This window comes from Thalassophryne amazonica, chromosome 17 (assembly GCF_902500255.1).
Source record: "Thalassophryne amazonica chromosome 17, fThaAma1.1, whole genome shotgun sequence".
In the NCBI taxonomy this organism is placed as follows: Eukaryota; Metazoa; Chordata; class Actinopteri; order Batrachoidiformes; family Batrachoididae; genus Thalassophryne; species Thalassophryne amazonica.
The window spans coordinates 51,135,965-51,159,601 of NC_047119.1; the positions used below are offsets into that span (position 1 = coordinate 51,135,965).

Below are 23,637 nucleotides of genomic sequence, written 5' to 3' on the forward strand. Positions count from 1 at the left end.
AATAAAACAGAATCACACAGGGAAAAAGTATTGAACACGCTTACTGAAATTTATTTAATACTTCGTACAAAAGCCTTTGTCAGTTATGAAGCTTCAAAGATGCCTGCTGTATGGCGAAACTAGTCTCATGCATTGTTCAGCTGTGATTTTGGTCCATTCTTCCACACAACGTCTTTGAATCTTGAAGATTCCGTGGACCTCTTCCATGAACTCTGATCTTTAGTTCTTTCCATAGATTTTCTATTGGATTCCAGTCAGGTGACTGGCTGGACCATTCTAGCAGCTTTGTTTTCATCCTTTGAAACCAGTTGAGAGTTTCCTGGCTGTGTGTTTGGGATCATTGTCTTGAGGAAATATCCACCCTCGTTTCATCTTCATCATCCCGGTTGATGTTTATCAAGAATGTCTCGGTACATTTTTCCATTCATCTTTCCTTCAATTATATAAAGTCTGTCAAAGCCGTCTGGTGTATTTGGGGTGATGTGTAGTGTCATTTATGTTGAGTATTTTGGCATCCAAAGAGTTCAGTTTTGGTCCCATCTGTCCAGACTATATTCTCCCAGTATTTCACAGGTTTGTCTAAATGTTGTGCATCAAACTTTAAAGGAGCTACAACGTGGTTTTTCTTCGGTAATGGAGTCTTGTGTGGTGAACATGCATACAGACTGTGGTGGCTGAGTTCATTACTTATTGTTTTCTTCGAAACAATTGTTCAGTTGCTCTCCACAAGTGGTCCTTGGACAACTCTTCTGACAATTCTGTCACAAACCTCTGTCAGAAATCTTGCGAGGAGCAGCTGGTCAAAGCCAGTTTATGGTGAAATGACGCTCTTGCCACTTTCAGATTATGGCCCCACAGTACTTATTGGAACATTCAGAAGTTTAGAAATCCTTCTGTAACCAATGCCATCAGCATGTTTTGCAACAATAAAGTTGTGAAGATCTTGAGAGAGCTCTTTGCTTTTACCCATCATGAGATGTTTCTTGTGTGACACCTTGGTAATGAGACACCGTTTTATAGGCCATCAGTTGAGACCAAACTAGCTGATATTAATTTACACTGACAAGGGGCAGGACTACTTTCTAATTACTGATATATTTCAGGTGCTGTCTTGGCTTTCCATGCCTTTTTGCACCTCCCTTTCTTCAGGTATAAAATAGGTACAACAAAAAAACTGATATAAACTTTAAAAGAGATAAGTCAGTAAATGCCTTAGAGGCATTAAAATATGACCTTAAAAATCAAAACTGGGAAGAAGTTTATGTCAGTGATGTTAATGTAGCATATAACTCATTTATGAAAATATTGATGAAATCATACAATAAAAATTGTAAATTAATTGAAATTAGTAAGAAAAGAGTAAATAAACCATGGCTGACAAAGGGAATAAAAAATGCTTGTGCAAAGAAAAACTATTTATACAGGTGCTTTTTAAAATTGCAAACAAAGGAATCAGAACATAAATACAAAAAATATAAAAAATAAACTATTAACAATAATTAGGAAACAAAAAAAAGATTATTACAGTGAAAAACTAAATAAGAGTAAAGATAATATGAGGGTAACATGGGGAATTATAAAAAGTGTGATTGATAGTGATGGAACGAAAGAAACTATTCCAAATTACTTTGTTAAGGAAAATAAAGAGATATATGATATAAAAGAAGTTGCAAATGGGTTTAATGATTATTTTTCAAATGTAGGGTCAAGTCTGGTGGGAAATAAACCAATAATAGAAGATAAATTATGTACATTGGTAAATACGGTCAATAGTATTTTCCTGGACAATGTGGAAAAAGATGAAATAAGAAATATTGTAAAAAACTGTGTAAGCAAAAGATCAACTGACCATGAAGATTTAGACATGATGACTGTAAAAAGTATAATAGAAATTGTTATTGAACCATTTACTTATATTTGTAATCTGTCTCTGTCAACTGGGGTTTTTCCAGATGAAATGAAAATTGCTAAGGTAGTCCCATTATATAAAAATGGAGACAAACATAATTTTTCTAATTACAGGCCAGTATCATTGCTTCCACAGTTTTCTAAAATTATGGAAAAAGTTTTTGTAACAAGATTGGATAAATTTATTGAGAAACATCATATTTTAAATAATGCTCAGTATGGATTCAGAACAAAACATTCGACAGCTATGGCAATTATGGAACTAATAGAGAAAATATCAACAACAATAGATAATAAGGATTATTTTGTAAGTATTTTTATTGACCTGAAAAAGGCTTTTGATGTTATAGACCACTCAAGATTGCTCCACAAGTTACAACAATATGGAATAAGAGGTGTTGCACATCAGTGGGTAAAAAGCTACTTAGAAAATAGAAAACAGTTTGTTCAGATAAATAATACCAAATCAGAATTGTGTAACATTATTTATGGAGTACCACAAGGATCGGTACTTGGACCCAAACTGTTTATTTTGTATATCAATGATTTTGTGAATGTATCCAATGTGCTTGGCAGCATTTTATTTGCTGATGATACAACGCTGTTTTACTCTGGATCAGATATACAGGAAGTAGCACAAGTGATAAATACAGAGTTGGAAAAAGTTAAACATTGGTTTGATATAAACAGATTGTCACTAAATATTAATAAGACAAATTTCATATTGTTTAATGATAGAGCGAAAGAAAATAATGTGTCATTACAAATAGATGGAATGGATATACAAAGGGTAAAAGAAATGAAATTTTTAGGAGTCATGATTGATGAAGATCTTACATGGAAGTCACACATAAATTACATAAAAGGAAAAATAGCGAAAGCCATTGCTGTTTTGCATAAAGTAAAATATTCATTAAATAGTTATGGTTTATTAACATTGTACAATTCATTGATTGTCCCATATTTAACTTACTGTGTAGAAATCTGGGGATCAACATATACAACCTATATACAACCTTTATTTATTTTGCAGAAAAGAGCTTTAAAAGTGATTAGTAACAGTGGTTTTAGAGATTCATCTAATCCATTGTTTATTAAGTATAGGGTACTTAAATTTCATGATTTAGTTGATTTGAAAATATTACAAACGATGTACCAAGTTAATAAAAATACTTTACCAACAAACATTCAAAATATGTTTGAAAAAAGAGTAAGTAGTTATAAATTGAAAGGAATAGAAGTCTTTAAAAAACCAAGATTTAGAACCAAAGTAAAGGAAAGGAGTATTGCAGTAAATGGTGTCAAATTATGGAACAATCTTAATAAAGAAATTAAAGAATTAAGGTCGCTTAAATTATTAAAAAAACATATTAAATTAGATGTATTAAGTAAGTATGAAACTATGAAGTAAGTCAGTGGGCTGCAAGAAAGTCAAAAAAAAAAAAAAAGTAAACTGTTAATAATGTTTGGAGTGTCTTAAGTTTAAATGTAACCTGTCAGTGATGTAATCTATTAATTAATGGTCATAATTATGAAATGGGTCAGTGGTATGTGACAAGTTAAAGAAATGCAATCTGTTAAATAATGTTGACTATGATGCTGTATATTGAAAGATTGTATTGTTAAAAGGGGCAGAAATCATAAGACTTGTTCTTCTTTCTGCTCCTTTTCATTCTGGTATTGTGGTGCTTTTGTTTTTTGCTTTTCTGTTTTTCTTTTAAATGAATGAAATAAATATTAAAGAAAGAAAGAAAGAAAGGTGTTCAATACTTTTTTCCTGAGTCATTTCACATTATACACACTTAATAAACTTAATTTATGTACTTATTTGATTTCTTTGTATGTGTGGATTACTTGCCAACATTTGGTGAAAATTTCATGTCAGTAGTACTTTTAGAAATATATTTACTGAGAAAAATGGAGATGTGGTAAATATTTTTTTTTTTTTTACTTGCTGTATGTTTGATGATTTACCTTTTACAACACGCAAGCAGGTGTGTGAGTGTGCGCATGTATGCATGCATATGGCTCCACCCAGCAGCTCCCCCCAACCTAAAACAGTCGAGAACTGCCAGTGTCAAGTGAACTCCAGCGTACAATTTAACTCAAACCATCTGTACAATCTGGTAACGGCCGAGGACAAGGAGGAGACGGGCTGACAATTTGACAAAATCATCAGCAGCCAAGAAATGCCACTTACCGTCTGGAGTTGTCAGACGTGACAAAAGGGGCAAAGTGAAGGCATAGGCGCCAGGAAAGACACAGCAGAGGATGGAAACAGCAAAAGAGGAAACACCAGAAAGGGGAAAGCAAGAGAATGAGACAAATGATAATGTGAAGAGAAAGTCACACAATGAGAGAAAGAAACTTTGGCACACAGAAAGCTACAATAACACACCTCAGAGCTCCATTTATTCAGTCAGTGCTACTATCGTACAACCCCAAATCAGAAACACGTTGAGGTGGGATGCAAAGAACAAAACATGGTTTACATTTACTTTTACACACTGGATGAACCTCTTTCAGGTGTTATTCTGTCCCGTTCTTTCCCTGAACACGTCTTATGGTTTGCAGCAGCACGGGATTGTTGCCATTGGAATTTTCATTATAAAATTCTCCACACATTGTCTATTGTGGACAGGTCAGGATACAAGCGGGTCAGTCCAGTACCCGCAGCCTCTGCTTTGCAGCCATGCCTTTGTGTGCAGAATGTGGTTTTGCTTTGTCTTTTTGAAAAATGCATGGAAGTCTCTGGAAAAGATGCCATCAAAGATTTCCCAAAGTTATCTCTTGCCCAAGACATTATATCAGCTAATGATGAATGGCTGTTTTTGATGCAGTGCCATCTGAAGGATCTGAGATCGCAAGTGTTCATCTTAGGCTCGCACTCTTGTCCTTTACACACTGAAATCCCTCAAATCATTTAATGATGTTATGTATGTATTTATACTGTAGATGGAGAATAATGCAGCTACGTTTTGAAATTTCTTTGAGAAACATTAATTTTCTCATACATTTGTTGACAAACTGCAGATCCTCTGTCTATCTTTGCTCTATAAAGACTGAGCCTTTTGTGAATACTGCTTTGGTAACAAATCAAGATCATAATCACCTGTTGACGTCACCTGTTTGAAAAAAAAAAACATTATTATTAATACTATTATTGCAATGCCTCATTACTCTCCCTAAAATGCCTTTTGTGGAATGTGTTGCAGGTGTTGCAAGAATGATTACATATTAATAAATATATATTAACAAGCTCTCTCAAAGCACTCCTAAATTAGCCTAAAATTTCCTGCAAAGGAATCTTAGCATAAGAGTGAACCAGCAGGCGTCTGAGAGCAAGTCTGAGCAAGGAGGGGACAGAAACTCCTATCTTTGTGAGGAGGCAGGGGTTGACCCCGTTGCTAGGTATGACACAGTCCTCTAAGAGCTGTGATTAGCTGTCACAGAAAAGGGAAGAGATATAAAAAATTGCCCTCTGCCATCCTAGTCATGAATGGACATTGAAATCAACCAATCATATAACCTGAACTGCATTAAGACGTACAATCGAGAGCGTAACTTAATCTTAGGTTGATGAATACATGCATGACAAGAAAGTGAAAACACTTATTTCCATTGTGGTCCATGTAAAATCAATTGACAAAATAGATGTAATAATAAAACAACAATATTAATAATACCAATAATAAAAAATAATGATAATATTAACAATGTGTATATGATAACAAGAACCTAACTAATTTATAGATACATTAAGACAATAAATTAACATCAGATAATTACGTAGATGAAGCCGGTAGCGTGTTACTGACTCACTGTCATCCTACATATGGAGAATATCTCTGCTTCCTCTCTGTCTTTTCCGCCATCTTCTGTGCTTAAGACACTCTGAGACTTCTTAAAAGTCCTCCTCCCTGCTCTTACCAGTTTGGTGCCTTAGGGGCTCTTTTAAGGCCTACGGTGCTTTGCGGACAACTTTTGTTTTACCAAGGGAAAATTCTAAGAAATGTCTAAGAATTTGAGGAATTCTAAGATTTTTCTTCGAATAATGTCACTAGGAGCTGTTTTTAGCCTTAGGCTGCTTCGTGGATAGGGGCCCTGATCTCCAAATTAGAGGTGAAACTCGGCTTCCTTTATAGAAATAACTCATGTTTTTCCTTAAGTGCTCAGAAGCTCCTAATCATTGCCACCTTCCTGTCCTTGTTGGACTATGGCAATATTGTGTATATGTGTGCGTCACAGAGTTGTCTACATTAACCCTCTGGAGTCCGAGAGCATTTTTTGGACAGTTCAGTTGCCTGGCATAAATGTTTTATTATTGCTTTTAACAGCTCTCCCTGCATCCCAAAATCAAGTTTTATGTCTCTTTTTTCAGGACAATCTGTTCTTTCATAATATATATGCTTTTGTTGTGTTTTATAAATGTAATAAAGGTTTACAATCAGAAATAACAAAGGAAAAGTAAAGCGGAAAATAATTTTCCACACACATTTATTCAAAACACACACAACTGTTTTGACACTTTATAAAGGTAATTTGAGGTCTTGTGTGAAAGACTGTACAACAAAAAAGTTCGAACAATAAACACAAATGCACATTTTGAACAATATATACAAAATGGTCTATGCGTTTTGTTTGTCTTCAACTCAAAGCAATTTCTGTCTGCTATTACATAAAGGTCACATCACAAATTTCTATTTCTGCTGTGCTTTGGAGTCTTCTGTCTGACTCTGCAAGCAGCTTTCATTTCACACTTTGGCTCCTACAGTCTGAGGAGCAGCCCCTCTCCCTCACCCCATTGATATGGAAAACAGTGCTTTACACCAGAGGGAGAGAGCCACAGAGTAATCCAGTAACATTCAAATGCAAACTAGTGGAGGAATCCTGATAGTTACACACTCTTTGTTTGAGCAAGTGAGATTGTCATGCCAGGCTCTCCGTCTGCTTTCACTTTCGCTGTGCGTAATGGTGCAGGGTGCATTGGAGGAGTTAGGGGCCTATTCAAACAGGCCAACTAGTAAGATATCACTCCTGAAAACGATCTCTGGTTTATCACGTGAGGTAAATCTGCCCTATGATTGGATTTTGGAAAACCATGTGATGGTGAACCAATTCCAATTGGACACTCACATTCCGCACGTCATCACACAGCTTCTATGAGGAGTACAAAGATGGCCGATGGTGGATTGAAAGTCCACAGAGTTAACTTTTCAGCAAAAAAAGAGTACGTTTCTATCTCATATCATTAAAAAGTTATTTATAATTTAGTAAAGCTTGGTCCCAGCTGTCGTATATGTATAACCTTTGTTATTTTAACAGACATACAGGATGGAAAATGCCAAACCTGTCTATCAGCATTCTTTCATAATATGTTCCATTCCAAAGTGGTTGTGCCCCCCCCCATGGCGACTCTATGTCTACAGCTTTTCCATCCTGTCTGGCAAGTGTCTGATCAAATATGGCTCCACTTTAACTCTCCATATCCACCGCCACGGCATCATAACTCAATGGCAACAACACTAACCTTAAGCTCCGTGACCAAGATGTCCGTTATGCTTCCAAGCACCGTGACAAAGTCAAACACATTCCACGCTGCTTTCAGGTAGTTCTAAAAGAGGAGAGAAGGAAAGAGGAAAAAACTGCCGCAATTACAATAAATGAATAAACAAATAAATGAATGAATGAATACATGAGTAAAAATCCACATCTCAGTTCTACCTGTTGTGAAAGTGTAGGAACACGGACCCACAACAGGGGGCGTAAAAGAACGGGCAATGGATAAGCCAAACAGTAACAATTTAATGTTGTAAATTGTGCACAACGGAATACAGACAACAATCAGTTTGGGACTACAGTCAATTACACGTCGGGTGACGTGTGGGCAGGCTTGAGGATAGGAGACGCCCGTCCAGAACCGAACCGGATCCCACACGGCCCTCACCGCCAACAGACCTGAAGAACACTGGAGCCGCCAAGTCCTGGGTCCCCAGGTGGTCACCGTCTTCAGCTGTCAGACCTGGTACTGCTGGCAGAGAACAGAAACAGCACAGGTGAGTGTGAGTACGCACACTCAGTAATCCCACAGTCTGTGTTCAGTAAGGAGGGAGCACCTCCACCTCCAATCACACACTCGTACAGCTCCTTGTGAAACCACTTATCTGGTTGGGGTGTGAGGCGAAGCCGTCGCAGTCCACACCAAACGCCAATACAGCAGACAAGGACACGTCACAGGAAAACGACTGTAAATGAGATCAGACTCTTGTTCAGTTTAAGCAGAGAAATTACCTCCAAGGTAGCTGATTTCTCGGCGAGGAGGTGGAGTTGCAGTCCGGCCTTTATGGTGATGGTGATGAGTTGACTGAGTGACAGCTGGTGCTGATGAAGAGTGACAGCTGTCACTCCCAGTGGCTCTGGCGCCCTCTCGTGCTTGAAGCCCGCACTCCAAGCAGGGCGCCATCTGGTGGTGGTGGGCCAGCAGTACCTCCTCTTCAGCGGCCCACACAACAAGACCCCCCCCTCAACGGGTGCCTCCTGGTGCCCGACCAGGCTTGTCCGGGTGCCGCCGGTAGAAGTTGGCCAGGAGGGCCGGGTCCAGGATGAAGCTCCTCTTCACCCAGGAGGGTCCATACCCCTCCCAGTCCACCAAATACTGGAACCCCCGGCCCTTTCGACGGACATCCAGGAGCCTGCGCACGGTCCAGGCAGGCTCTCCATCTATGATCCGGGCAGGAGGCGGCGCCGGTCCGGGGGTGCAGAGAGTGGATGTGTGGTAGGGTTTGATCCGTGAAACATGGAACACTGGATGACCAGCTTCACTGCGGCCGGACTGAGGACTTTGAGTATGGTAAAGGGTCCTATGTACCTGTCCTTGAGCTTCTGGGATTCCACCTGCAGGAGGATGTCCTTTGTGGATAGCCAAACCTCCTGCCCAGGCTGGCATGCAGGGGCCGGGGAACGCCAGCGGTCTGCATGGGCCTTAGCCCTCGTCTGGGCTCTGAGCAGGGCAGAGCGGGCGGTACGCCAGACCCGACGGCACTTCCTCAGATGGGCCTGGACCGAGGGCACCCCGACCTCTCCCTCCACTAGCGGAAACAATGGGGGCTGGTACCCCAAACACACCTCAAATGGGGAGAGGCCGGTGGCAGATGAAACTTGGCTATTATGAGTGTGCTTGATCCAGGCCAGATGGTCACTCCAGGCCGTCGGGTGCGCGGAGGTCACGCAGTGGAGGGCCTGTTCCAGTTCCTGGTTCGTCCGCTCTGCCTGCCCGTTCGTCTGGGGGTGGTACCCAGACGAGAGACTTACGGTGGCCCCCAGTTCCCTGCAGAAACTCCTCCAGACCTGGGAGGAGAACTGAGGACCACAAGCCGAGACAATGTCCGATGGAATCCCATGCAGACGCATGACATGGTGGACAAGGAGGTCTGCAGTCTCCTGGGCCGTTGAGAGCTTCGGGAGGGCCATGAAGTGGGCCGCCTTGGAGAACCGGTCCACTATCGTGAGGATAGTAGTCATGCCCTGGGACGGTGGGAGGCCAGTGACAAAGTCCAGGCTGATGTGAGACCAGGGGCGATGAGGCACGGGCAGAGGCTGGAGGAGGCCTTGGGCCTTGTGGTGGTCGGCTTTGCCCCTGGCACAGGTGGTGCAGGCCTGGACATACTCCCGGACGTCGGCTTCCATAGACACCCACCAGAAGCGCTGCTGGACCACTGCCACGGGCCTTCGCACCCCTGGATGACAGGAAAGCTTGGAACCGTGACAGAAGTCGAGGACCGCAGCCCTGGCCTCTGGTGGGAGGTACATTTTGTCCTTCGGACCTGTCCCTGAGTCCGGGCTCCGTGTCAGGGCCTCCCGGACGGTCTTCTCCACGTCCCAGGTGAGGGTGGCCACGACAGTGGACTCGGGGATGATGGTTTCCGTCGGGTCTGACAGCTCGGTCTTGACCTCCTTTTCATGCACCCGGGACAGGGCGTCAGATCGTTGGTTTTTCATCCCGGGGCGGTAGGTGATCCGGAAGTCAAAACACCCGAAGAACAGCGACCAGCGGGCTTGCCTGGGGTTCAGACGCCTGGCGGTCCCAATGTACTCCAGGTTCCGATGGTCCGTGAAAACCGTAAATGGTACCGATGCTCCCTCCAACAGGTGTCTCCACTCCTCAAGAGCCTCCTTCACCGCAAGAAGTTCCCTATTGCCGACGTCATAGTTCCTTTCAGCCGGGGTCAACCTGCGGGAAAAGTAGGCACATGGATGGAGAACCTTGTCGGACTCCCCGCTCTGGGATAGCACGGCTCCTATCCCTGAGTCAGAGGCGTCCATTTCAACCACAAACTGGCGATTGGGATCGGGCTGCACCAGAACCGGTGCAGTCGAGAACCGGCGTTTCAACTCCCTAAACGCGGCTTCGCACCGATCCGACCAGGTGAAGGGGACTTTTGTGGAGGTCAGGGCTGTCAGGGGCTAACTACCTGACTGTAGCCCTTGATGAACCTCCGGTAGAAATTTGCAAAACCGAGGAACTGTTGCAGTTTCCTACGGTTTGTTGGTTGGGGCCAATCTCTCACCGCCGCAACCTTGGCCGGATCAGGGGCGACGGAGTTGGAGGAGATTATGAACCCCAGGAAGGACAAAGAAGTGCGGTGGAACTCGCACTTCTCACCCTTCACAAACAGCCGGTTCTCCAACAACCGCTGTAGGACCTGACGTACATGCTTGACATGGGTCTCAGGATCTGGAGAAAAGATGAGTATATCGTCTAGATATACGAAGACAAACCAATGCAGGAAGTCCCGCAAGACGTCATTAACCAACGCTTGGAATGTCGCGGGCGCATTGGTGAGGCCGAACGGCATGACCAGGTACTCAAAGTGACCTAACGGGGTGTTGAATGCCGTCTTCCACTCGTCTCCCTCCCGGATCCGAACCAGGTGATAAGCATTCCTAAGATCCAATTTTGTGAAAATTTGGGCTCCATGCAAGGGCGTGAACACTGAATCTAACAGAGGCAACGGGTATCGGTTGCGAACCGTGATCTCGTTCAGCCCTCTGTAATCAATGCATGGACGGAGTCCGCCGTCCTTCTTGCCCACAAAAAAGAAACCAGCACCCATCGGGGAGGTGGAGTTCCGGATCAACCCGGCAGCTAACGAGTCCCGGATGTAGGTCTCGATTGATTCGCGTTCCGGACGTGAGAGGTTGTACAGCCTGCTGGACGGGTACTCAGCGCCCGGTATCAAATCAATGGCACAATCGTATGGACGGTGTGGGGGCAGCGTGAGTGCCAGATCCTTGCTGAAGATGTCAGCAAGGTCATGGTACTCGGCTGGCACCGCCGCCAGATTGGGGGGGACTAAAACCTCCTCCTTAGCTGTCACACCGGGTGGAACCGAGGATCCTAAACACTCCCGGTGGCAGGTTTCGCTCCACTGAACCACAACCCCAGACGGCCAATCAATCCGGGGATTGTGTTTTAACACCCATGGAAAACCCCAAATCACTTGGGAGGTAGAAGGTGTTACATAAAACACAATCTCCTCCCTGTGATTCCCAGATACAACCAAAGTCACGGGCTGTGTCTGGTGTGTGATTAGTGGAAGAAGGGTGCCATCTAGTGCCCGCACCAACAATGGTGACGGTAAGGCCACTAGAGGGAGCCCAACCTCCTTTGCCCATCTGCTATCCAGCAGATTCCCCTCCGACCCCGTGTCCACCAGTGCTGGGGCGTGAAGGGTTAGATCCCCACTCAGGATCGTGACTGGGATACGTGCAGATTTTCGGGGTCTCCCCGCGTGGGTATTGTGACCCACCCTTAGCCCAGTCTCTAAGGACGAGTGCTGCTGTTTTGACCGTTTGGGGCATTCTCTCTGTGTGTGCTCAGTTGAGCTGCAGAGAAAACACTCTCCACGGATCAGCCTCCTTTGTATCTGATCTGATCGCTTTTTGGCCCTGCTCGTTTCCCTAGCAACGTCAGCAGGGGGAGCTGTCGTCACGTGGAGAGTCCTGGCTGTGGAGCGTGGGGAAGTCGGCTCCCTTTCGGACCCGGGAGGAAGAGGGACGGCTTGTGCCTGACCACGCCCTTCGTCTCGCTCCCGTCGGTGTTCTGTTAATCGGTTGTCTAACCGTATAACCAGGTCGATAAGCCCGTCTAAATCCAGCGGCTCGTCCTTCACCACCAGGTGCTCCTTAAGGACCAGAGACAGTCTGTTTACAAAGGCGGCGCAGAGCGCAACAGCATTCCAGCCGGCTCGCGCTGCTGCGATGCGGCAGTCGACTGCATACTTCTCTGCGCTTCGACACCCCTGTCGTATCGACAGCAGCACGCTTGAAGCGGTCTCGCCTCTATGAGGGTGGTCGAACACCTGTCGGAACTCCCTCACAAACTCAGTGTAAACCGTTAAGAGCCGTGAATTCTGCTCCCAGAGCGCCATAGCCCAGGCGCGTGCCTCTCCTCAAAGCAAATTTATAACGTAAGCCACCCGGCTAGCGTCTGATGCGTACTTGACGGGAAGCTGTGAAAAGACGAGCGAGCACTGCATCAAGAAGGCCGCGCACGTCTCCACACAGCCTCCGTACGGCTCCGGATGTATGCTTCAGGGGAAGGTGGGGGGGTTCGTTGAACGACCAGTGGAATGTCTGTCTCTGGCATTCGGTCAGCAGGAGGAGGTGCTGCAGCAGCGCCCTGAGCATGCGCTTCCACCTGGGCGGTGAGAGCCTCCATCCTTTGATTGAGAACAATGCTCTCCTCGGTAACTAAGTCCAACCGAGCAGTAAAAGTGGTTAAGATGTGCTGCAGCTCACCTAACACGCCTCCTGCTGGCACCTGTGCACCTCGCTCTTCCATTGGCTGTTCAAGCGATGGTTGACGCCCCTCGGGATCCATGACGCTGGCCGAGAAATCCTGTTGTGAAAGTGTAGGAACACGGACCCACAACAGGGGGCGTAAAAGAACAGGCAATGGATAAGCCAAACAGTAACAATTTAATGTTGGAAATTGTGCACAACGGAATACAGACAACAATCAGTTTGGGACTACAGTCAATTACACGTCGGGTGACGTGTGGGCAGGGTTGAGGATAGGAGACGTCCGTCCAGAACCGAGCCGGATCCCACACGGCCCTCACCGCCAACGGACCTGAAGAACACCGGAGCCGCCAAGTCCTGGGTCCCCAGGTAGTCACCGTCTTCAGCTGTCAGACCTGGTACTGCTGGCAGAGAACAGCACAGGTGAGTGTGAGTACGCACACTCAGTAATCCCACAGTCTGTGTTCAGTAAGGAGGGAGCACCTCCACCTCCAATCACACACTCGTACAGCTCCTTGTGAAACCACTTATCTGGTTGGGGTGTGAGGCGAAGCCGTCGCAGTCCACACCAAACGCCAATACAGCAGACAAGGACACGTCACAGGAAAACGACTGTAAATGAGATCAGACTCTTGTTCAGTTTAAGCAGAGAAATTACCTCCAAGGTAGCTGATTTCTCGGCGCGGAGGTGGAGTTGCAGTCCGGCCTTTATGGTGATGGTGATGAGTTGACTGAGTGACAGCTGGTGCTGATGATGAGTGACAGCTGTCACTCCCAGTGGCTCCGGCGCCCTCTCGTGCTTGAAGCCCGCACTCCAAGCAGGGCGCCATCTGGTGGTGGTGGGCCAGCAGTACCTCCTCTTCAGCGGCCCACACAACACTACCTGAAATGACTAGATGTCCAGGTTTCTGTTTATGTGGGTCAGTTTTTGATTATTGACGGGCTGTATTAAAGAGAACTACCTTTAGCCTGCTGGCTCGATCCCTAGCATAAACAAAGAGGTTAAACTGGTCGCCTGGATCCCACCAGGGGACCCGGTTGACCTCCAGGTCAATCACTCAGATCTGCAGAGTTGAGGCGGCTGCCAACACCTGCAGCTGCAGTTTGAAGAGATTTTGTTTTTTTTTCCCCCAGGAGCAGATGTGTGCTCATCTATCTGGGCTTAACAGCCAAACAGGTGTAGGTAAGTGGTGTGTGAGAAAAGCTATTTATTAAATGAACCTTGTAAATGGAAATGGAGGCCCAGACAGAACGCTTTCACTACGGACCAAATGACCCCATGTTGGGCAAAGATTTATTTTTTCTGCCTGTTTCATTTTCTTCACTCTCCCTTCATATTGGAATTGGAGAATTTTAGTTTTTGCATTTCGTGACTTGTTAGACATCATCTGTTCATCACGTTAGGTTACAATTTGACAGCACTAAAATGAAAATACACAAAATGTGGGACGTGCAGAAGACGACATATAAGATCATCCACTCACCAGTGGGCCGAAGGCAATAATCTTGAGGATGCATTCCAGTGTGAAGAGGGCGGTGAAGACAATGTTTAGATGTTTCAGCATGGACTCGTAGAGATCCGGAGCGCCATAGAACTGAGGGGTAAAAAAGCACAAAGGCCCCTGAATGTATTTGGTACAAGAGTTGCACACTATTCCCTTAAAGAGTCTCTACATCATATGATTACTCATAATTTGGAGCTGGAATTTAATTTATTCTTATGCATGTTTAAACTTTTATTTTATTGTTCTGTTAATATGTCATTTCCCTGAGAGTGCTATTTAAATAAAGTTATTATTTGTTCATTTTCTGCACCTTATCCAGGTCCACTTCAAGGTGGCAGCACACTAACCAACTCATGCCACACTTCCCTATCCTCAGCCAAGTGTTGTATGGCTGGGGTGCCTGGCTGCCTTTTGTTTCTGTCTTCTGTTCTCTGTCTTTTGTTTTTCCTTCCAGGTGGCATGCGTTCAGGACTGAGTGGCTGTGTGGCTGAGTTATCAGGACCTCACCCTGATCACCTGAAGCTTGTCATGTGCAGCTCGTCAGGACTCACAGCTGTGGTGCATAAATTTGGTAAGATTGTAATTCACGTCGGCAGTAATGACACCCGGTTACGCCAATCGGAGGTCACTAAAATTAACATTGAATCGGTGTGTAACTTTGCAAAAACAATGTCGGACTCTGTAGTTTTCTCTGGGCCCCTCCCCAATCGGATGTTCTCCTTGAATTGCTGGCTGTCTGAGTGGTGTCCAAAAAATGAGGTGGGCTTCATAGATAATTGGCAAAGCTTCTGGGGAAAACCTGGTCTTGTTAGGAGAGACGGCATCCATCCCACTTTGGATGGAGCAGCTCTCATTTCTAGAAATCTGGCCAATTTTATTAAATCCTCCAAACCGTGACTATCCAGGGTTGGGACCAGGAAGCAGAGTTGTAGTCTTACACACCTCTCTGCAGCTTCTCTCCCCCTGCCATCCCCTCATTACCCCATCCCCGTAGAGACAGTGCCTGCTCCCAGACCACCAACAACCAGTAAAAATCTATTTAAGCATAAAAATTCAAAAAGAAAAAATAATATAGCACCTTCAACTGCACCACAGACTAAAACAGTTAAATGTGGTCTATTAAACATTAGGTCTCTCTCTTCTAAGTCCCTGTTAGTAAATGATATAATAATTGATCAACATATTGATTTATTCTGCCTTACAGAAACCTGGTTACAGCAGGATGAATATGTTAGTTTAAATGAGTCAACACCCCCGAGTCACACTAACTGCCAGAATGCTCGTAGCACGGGCCGAGGCGGAGGATTAGCAGCAATCTTCCATTCCAGCTTATTAATTAATCAAAAACCCAGACAGAGCTTTAATTCATTTGAAAGCTTGACTTTTAGTCTTGTCCATCCAAATTGAAAGTCCCAAAAAACAGTTTTATTTGTTATTATCTATCGTCCACCTGGTCGTTACTGTGAGTTTCTCTGTGAATTTTCAGACCTTTTGTCTGACTTAGTGCTTAGCTCAGATAAGATCATTATAGTCGGCGATTTTAACATCCACACAGATGCTGAGAATGACAGCCTCAACACTGCATTTAATCTATTATTGGACTCAATTGGCTTTGCTCAAAATGTAAATGAGTCCACCCACCACTTTAATCATATCTTAGATCTTGTTTTGACTTATGGTATGGAAATTGAAGACTTAACAGTATTCCCTGAAAACTCCCTTCTGTCTGATCATTTCTTAATAACATTTACATTTACTCTGATGTACTACCCAGCAGTGGGGAATAAGTTTCATTACACTAGAAGTCTTTCAGAAAGCGCTGTAACTAAGTTTAAGGATATGATTCCTTCTTTATGTTCTCTAATGCCATATACCAACACAGTGGAGAGTAGCTACCTAAACTCTGTAAGTGAGATAGAGTATCTCGTCAATAGTTTTACATCCTCATTGAAGACAACTTTGGATGCTGTAGCTCTTCTGAAAAAGAGAGCTTTAAATCAGAAGTGCCTGACTCCGTGGTATAACTCACAAACTCTTAGCTTAAAGCAGATAACCCGTAAGTTGGAGAGGAAATGGCGTCTCACTAATTTAGAAGATCTTCACTTAGCCTGGAAAAAGAGTCTGTTGCTCTATAAAAAAGCCCTCCGTAAAGCTAGGACATCTTACTACTCATCACTAATTGAAAAAAATAAGAACAACCCCAGGTTTCTTTTCAGCACTGTAGCCAGGCTGACAAAGAGTCAGAGCTCTATTGAGCCGAGTATTCCTTTAACTTTAACTAGTAATGACTTCATGACTTTCTTTGCTAATAAAATTTTAACTATTAGAGAAAAAATTACTCATAACCATCCCAAAGACGTATCGTTATGTTTGGCTGCTTTCAGTGATGCCGGTATTTGGTTAGACTCTTTCTCTCAGATTGTTCTGTCTGAGTTATTTTCATTAGTTACTTCATCCAAACCATCAACATGTCTATTAGACCCCATTCCTACCAGGCTGCTCAAGGAAGCCCTACCATTATTTAATGCTTCGATCTTAAATATGATCAATCTATCTTTATTAGTTGGCTATGTACCACAGGCTTTTAAGGTGGCAGTAATTAAACCATTACTTAAAAAGCCATCACTTGACCCAGCTATCTTAGCTAATTATAGGCCAATCTCCAACCTTCCTTTTCTCTCAAAAATTCTTGAAAGGGTAGTTGTAAAACAGCTAACTGATCATCTGCAGAGGAATTGTCTATTTGAAGAGTTTCAGTCAGGTTTTAGAATTCATCATAGTACAGAAACAGCATTAGTGAAGGTTACAAATGGTCTTCTTATGGCCTCAGACAGTGGACTCATCTCTGTGCTTGTTCTGTTAGACCTCAGTGCTGCTTTTGATACTGTTGACCATAAAATTTTATTACAGAGATTAGAGCATGCCATAGGTATTAAAGGCACTGCGCTGCGGTGGTTTGAATCATATTTATTTAATAGATTACAATTTGTTCATGTAAATGGGGAATCTTCTTCACAGACTAAGGTTAATTATGGAGCTCCACAAGGTTCTGTGCTAGGACCAATTTTATTCACTTTATACATGATTCCCTTAGGCAGTATTATTAGACGGCATTGCTTAAATTTTCATTGTTACGCAGATGACACCCAGCTTTATCCATGAAGCCAGAGGACACACACCAATTAGCTAAACTGCAGGATTGTCTTACAGACATAAAGACATGGATGACCTCAAATTTCCTGCTTTTAAACTCAGATAAAACTGAAGTTATTGTACTTGGCCCCACAAATCTTAGAAACATGGTGTCTAACCAGATCCTTACTGTGGATGGCATTACCCTGACCTCTAGTAATAGTGTGAGAAATCTTGGAGTCATTTTTGATCAGGATATGTCATTCAAAGCGCATATTAAACAAATATGTAGGACTGCTTTTTTGCATTTACGCAATATCTCTAAAATTAGAAAGGTCTTGTCTCAGAGTGATGCTGAAAAACTAATTCATGCATTTATTTCCTCTAGGCTGGACTATTGTAATTCATTATTATCAGGTTGTCCTAAAAGTTCCCTGAAAAGCCTTCAGTTAATTCAAAATGCTGCAGCTAGAGTACTGACGGGGACTAGAAGGAGAGAGCATATTTCACCCATATTGGCCTCTCTTCATTGGCTTCCTGTTAATTCTAGAATAGAATTTAAATTTATTCTTCTTACTTATAAGGTTTTGAATAATCAGGTCCCATCTTATCTTAGGGACCTCATAGTACCATATCACCCCAATAGAGCGCTTCGCTCTCAGACTGCAGGCTTACTTGTAGTTCCTAGGGTTTGTAAGAGTAGAATGGGAGGCAGAGCCTTCAGCTTTCAGGCTCCTCTCCTGGGGAACCAGCTCCCAATTCGGATCAGGGAGACAGACACCCTCTCTACTTTTAAGATTAGGCTTAAAACTTTCCTTTTTGCTAAAACTTATAGTTAGGGCTGGATCAGGTGACCCTGAACCATCACTTAGTTATGCTGCTATAGACTTAGACTGGTGGGGGGTTCCCATGATGCACTGAGTGTTTCTTTCTCTTTTTGCTCTGTATGCACCACTCTGCATTTAATCATTAGTGATCGATCTCTGCTCCCCTCCACAGCATGTCTTTTTCCTGGTTCTCTCCCTCAGCCCCAACCAGTCCCAGCTGAAGACTGCCCCTCGCCGAGCCTGGTTCTGCTGGAGGTTTCTTCCTGTTAAAAGGGAGTTTTTCCTTCCCACTGTAGCCAAGTGCTTGCTCACAGGGGGTCGTTTTGACTGTTGGGGTTTTTACGTAATTATTGTATTGTAAATTCTCAAGCTGAAGACAGTTATTCCTGAAGAGCATTTTCAAACTCAACACCACTAGTAAAGAGTGTTTAAATCCCATAATGCATCACAGTTCAGTTTCTTAAAAATGACTACAAACACTGGCGATAGAAAGTCCCTTTTTATGATCGTTTGAAATACACTAAATATTTGACCTTACAAACACAAGGCAGTTATTTATGTGTTTAAGTCAGACTAGTAAATGTATAATGTTTACAGACCAGTCCAGGGCAGTTGATATAATTCTGCATCAAGTCTTACGACTCCATTTTGGAGAACTTTTGGCAAAATTATTAAAGGGTACTGAATCATAGAAACAACGTCTGCACCTAGTTTTAATATTTCAGTTGTGTGCTGCATCATACTGGGAACTAAACAAAACCTGCGGCGCCAACAGCAAGATGATCTCTTGTCTGAGGGATATTTCAGGACATGTGTTTTTCTTTTTACTTCATTAGCTGTAAGAATCACTAACCTTCATCATCAGCACGACTGTGTTGAGGGCGATTAACGTCATGATGGCGTACTCGAACGGAGGAGAAACCACAAACTTCCACATCTTGTACTGGAAGCACTGCTTGTTCTCCGGCATGTATCTGGTCAGCGGCCTGGCGTTGATGGCAAAGTCGATGCACGCCCTCTGACGATTTCACCAAAAGACAAAGAACACTGCGAAAGCTGTCCCTCTCAAAATAAGCAAAATAATACAAAATCTAGCCGAATTTTCTAGTATTAAGCAAAAAAAAAAAAAAAAAAAAAAAAAAAAAAAAAAAAAAAATCTGCCAGTGGGGTAAGAAAAATTTACTTGGTTAGAATTCTCAAAACTAACAAAATGTCTCGGCACTGAATAATCAAAACGTGTCTTAAAACTAGACAGAATTCTTATTTTAAGATTAAAGAGATCTTCACTGACATAAGATTTTTTTTTTCACCTGTTTCCTCCACACCTACTCTTCTGTCTTAAAATAAGGAAAATCTTATTCCTTTGCTTGGATGATTTGAAATCCATTGCCTTTCCTTGTTACTGGTTAAATACAGCTTGATATTATCTGGAAAAACTTAAAGAAAAAGTGAGATACATTTTACTCAAATAAGACTTTTTTTTTATGTAAAAACTGCTTGACAAGATTATTTTTTCTATTTAGATAAAAATTAAGTCAAATTTTCTTTAAAAAAGTCTTTTTTTTTACTTTGTTAGGTATCAGTTTTTGCAGTGAATATATCATCACGGATTATGATCAGAATGACTGTATACAAACGCTTACAATCGGAGAACTTTTGCACCAGTTGTAGGAAGAAAACAACCTCAAATTTAAGACATGAAAGCTGGAATGCCACGAGAGGATTTTCAGAGTGTTTTGTAATATTAAACTGGAGGCTCTGTGATCACCAGCCAATGCTTTAGAGACATATGCTTACACCAAATGAGAGAAGAGCCGGACGAAAACAAGCTCCGCTGGTTTGTTTTTTAGTGCTTTATGCTGTTTGCGGGAGCTGCAAGTCATTTCAGATCTCATTTGCTTTCGAGTGATGTGTAAAACTGGATCAGCGTGCTCTGATTTCTAATGAAGATAACATTTATAATGCAAGACACAACCATTTTTAGAAATTAGTTCTGCAGGAACATCAGCGTGTTTTCTTAAATTCGCTAAAAGAATAATTCACCGCGTACACCTTCACGCCTCACCTCGTTCTTCTCCAGGCTACACTCGGACATGGCCTTGTCTCCTTGCTCCTGGAAGGTGATGATGATCAAAGCCACGAATATGTTGACGAAGAAGAAGGGGAACACGACAAAGTAGACAACGTAGAAGATGGAGGTCTCCATGCGAAAACCCGGGCTGGGACCCTGGTCCTCATAGGTGGCATCCACAGAGTGTTTCAGAACTCTGGAGGGAAAGGAACGTTTAGCTGAGCAACCATACCAGCTCCTTCCACCATTCTTATCGGGATTTTATCCAGATTTGGCTAATTGTTCCAAATTCTAACATGTTTACTTCAACTATTTCTTCCCTACTTTTATTTCTGCCCTTTTTTCTTCATATGGGTCCACTGTGGTGAATCCGCCCTTTATGGATCTGCAGGTTTTACAACTGCTGCCCTTCTTCCTGACAATTCCAGTTGTAGAAGGATAATTGGGCACAGGTGAACCAGAAACCTTGTCGGGAGAAGGGATGGGTGTCAAATTTTTAATATATGTTGATGCTGTTATTGTTTCTGTCCAGTTTTTTTTATATCAATTCTCAATTGGGTACTGCTGGAATTATTTAGTATCACACGAGCAGTTATTAAGAGAGCCTAGAATGAGGAGTAGCACTTGCAGTGTGTGGCCTGTCTCTCTGTGCATGACCCTGCTGAAGTGTTGAGGTCCCCAGTAGCTCAGAAGCTAGAGGTCAAGGCGATGGCCATGTTTCACCTGCAGCAGACAGATGGCTCTTTTAGAGATGTGGGAATTGACCGGTTGTCTGCCTGGGTGGTTGCTTTCCTAGTGTTGTGGATGCGGCAAAGTGCAGCACCAGCACATGCTCCCAGACTTGACTTTACTTATTAATTCCCCAAAAATAGGCCTATGCTGGTTATCAATGTCAGTGCAGCTGTTTCCCTTGTTGCTAGATGCAGAATTTGACATCATAATGCCAGAAGTGACATTACGACATGTTCTAGCAATGCAGAAGTGTCAAAATAACATGCCACCATTGAGAAGAGGAATTGATAATATCTAAGGTGCACAATTCTGATGAATTGGCAAAACTGGAAGCAGTGCTGTGCAAAATTCTGAATTTTAGAGGTGTAATTCTGCATCTTGTTTGCTACTTCAGTTCAAAAATCAACTCAAATTCAAGAGTCCTTCTCAATTCATTTCTGAATTTTGCACAATTTTGCACACATAGGTGTCAACCTGACTCCAGAAATGGCAAAGAGGGCGCAGGTGTCTTTAAACCACCAACTCCACCAAGTGATTTCTTTGATGAACTGGTTGGTTGTATTCTGTTCTACTTTAACCACATAGGGAGTTCCGCTGCTATAATAAAATACAAAATGGGCGAAATGGAGGAAATAGGGACTGACGATTACAAAATGGGGGTAAAATGTAACGAAATGGAGCAGACTGACAAAGACTGACTCCAAATATGAGTAAACTAAGTACTTTTATTCATATTTTGGCTGTTTTTGTGGCATTTTGGAAATGTGCTCCATACATGTACTCAGGGTGTGTGTGCCATTTGGTGTTCAAGAGATGAAACTTCAGCCACTGACCCAACAATGGCGCCGCTTATCTATAAAGTCTATGCTCCTTTTTCAAGACCTGCTCTTTACAAAATGTACCATAATTTTAGGTTCCATTTTGCTCCATTTCATTACATTTTACCCCCTTTTCGTAATTATCAATCCCCATTTCGCTCTGTTTCACATTTTAATATGGCCCATGAGTTCCGTTCTAGTTTAGTTTCTGTTTTTTATTTTCTTGTTGTTCTTTCATTCTGTTTTTACCATGTTAATCTTTGGTGATTATCTGTTATACTTCAGCCACATGTTGAGTTCTGTTCGAGTGTAGACCCAGCCTTTTATTTTCTGTTGCTCTTTTTCCAGTTCTTACATTTGTTGATTCTGTGTTCCTTTCACAGTTGGATTTCTGTATCTTTATTTCTTATTATTTATTTTTATTTCCTTATTTTTAAGCTTGGGACTCCGGTGAGGGTGGTCACATCTCCTCCTCTCTCCTCTATCTCTGCTCCAACCTTCAAAGGCCCTACTTCGCCGGACTGTGAATTCTTCAAACTATATTTGGATTAACCATGGAATTGATCAGCTGGTCTCTCAATGCTATTGACACCATTTTTTCAATAAGGAAATCAGGGCTGGGGGACGCTGCGTGCCCAGATGGAACCTACCTGCAGGCTATTTTCGCAATGCGTGGGAGAAGTGGCGTGTTGCGTGCTTAGTACCACTCTCTGTGAAGGATGTCGAAGATTTATTTATATTTGGTTTTATAGTGGGAGGGCTGGTACTTATTGGTTTATGTGTTGCCCTGACCTACCGGAGAATTGGCAAGACGGCTGCTACCAGTACCACGACCCCTCACCTGTACATCATGACTAATGAGTTGGTCAAGGCGATACATTCTTAGACTGCGTTAACCCTTGAACTCAGACGTAAGTTGGATAACATCTTGGAGCAAATGTACGCCTTGCAAAGGAAGATATCAGAGACCAGGGAATACTCATAAATTGGATTTGGTCGGTTTCTCTGCTCAACCCTAAACATGGCAGGCTTATCAGCCTCCGAATGTCAAAACATCCCGCTGTTTTCCTCCAGAAGAATTTCTACAGCCTTGGTGAACCATTTGGCTGCCCACTTATTTCCGCACCCCCCAAAAGTCTGATGTTATCAAGACAACTCCAGACATTATGCACACACTGACAGAAACTGATACAAACTCTTCTGAATGTCAAAACATCCCGCTGTTTTCCTCCAGAAGAATTTCTACAGCCTTGGTGAACCATTTGGCTGCCCACTTATCTTCCGCACCCCCCGAAAGGCTGATGTTATCAAGACAACTCCAGACATTATGCACACACTGACAGAAACTGATACAAACTCTTCTGACTGATACGAACTCATCTCATCTGCATACATGATGCATGCCACCTCCTGTGTTCCTGTTTCTCCATGTTGAAAATCCACTCGTGTTTTGACCATGTCTCCACCTCACGATTATCTGTACCTCCGTCTGTTTGATTGACATCCTGTGTATCGACCTCAGCCTGTTTATTGATAAAGCCTTTTACTAATCCCACATCTGAGTGATGAGGCTGCATGTGTGTCCATCTGCCTGCTGTGCCACGCCTCCTCAGTTCCTGACAGGTTACAAAGAAACCTGCACCCTCTTTGCCCTTTCTGGAGTCAGGTTGACACCTATGCACAATCCTGGTTGGAACCAGTTCCTGATTCCCATCCACAGCTGGGAGGCAAGCATAGTAACTGGTTGCATCACAGTGCTACCATCCTATACAGGTTTCGAGGCCTTCGAGGCCAGTGCCTGTACCCAGACATTGTAGCATAAAGTATATCAAAGTCTATGA

At 43.1% G+C, this 23,637-nt stretch overlaps 1 protein-coding gene across 1 annotated transcript in view; it reads right to left on the reverse strand.

Annotated features, from left to right (window-relative positions):
* The window catches only part of LOC117530142 (voltage-dependent N-type calcium channel subunit alpha-1B-like), a 439,538-nt gene that overhangs the window by 61,978 nt on the left and 353,923 nt on the right, over positions 1 to 23,637 (reverse strand). Inside the window, 5 exon segments of the mRNA XM_034193105.1 lie at positions 4,109 to 4,111; positions 7,439 to 7,522; positions 14,196 to 14,306; positions 19,029 to 19,193; positions 20,241 to 20,442. Coding sequence (XP_034048996.1) covers positions 4,109 to 4,111; positions 7,439 to 7,522; positions 14,196 to 14,306; positions 19,029 to 19,193; positions 20,241 to 20,442 — 565 coding nt within the window.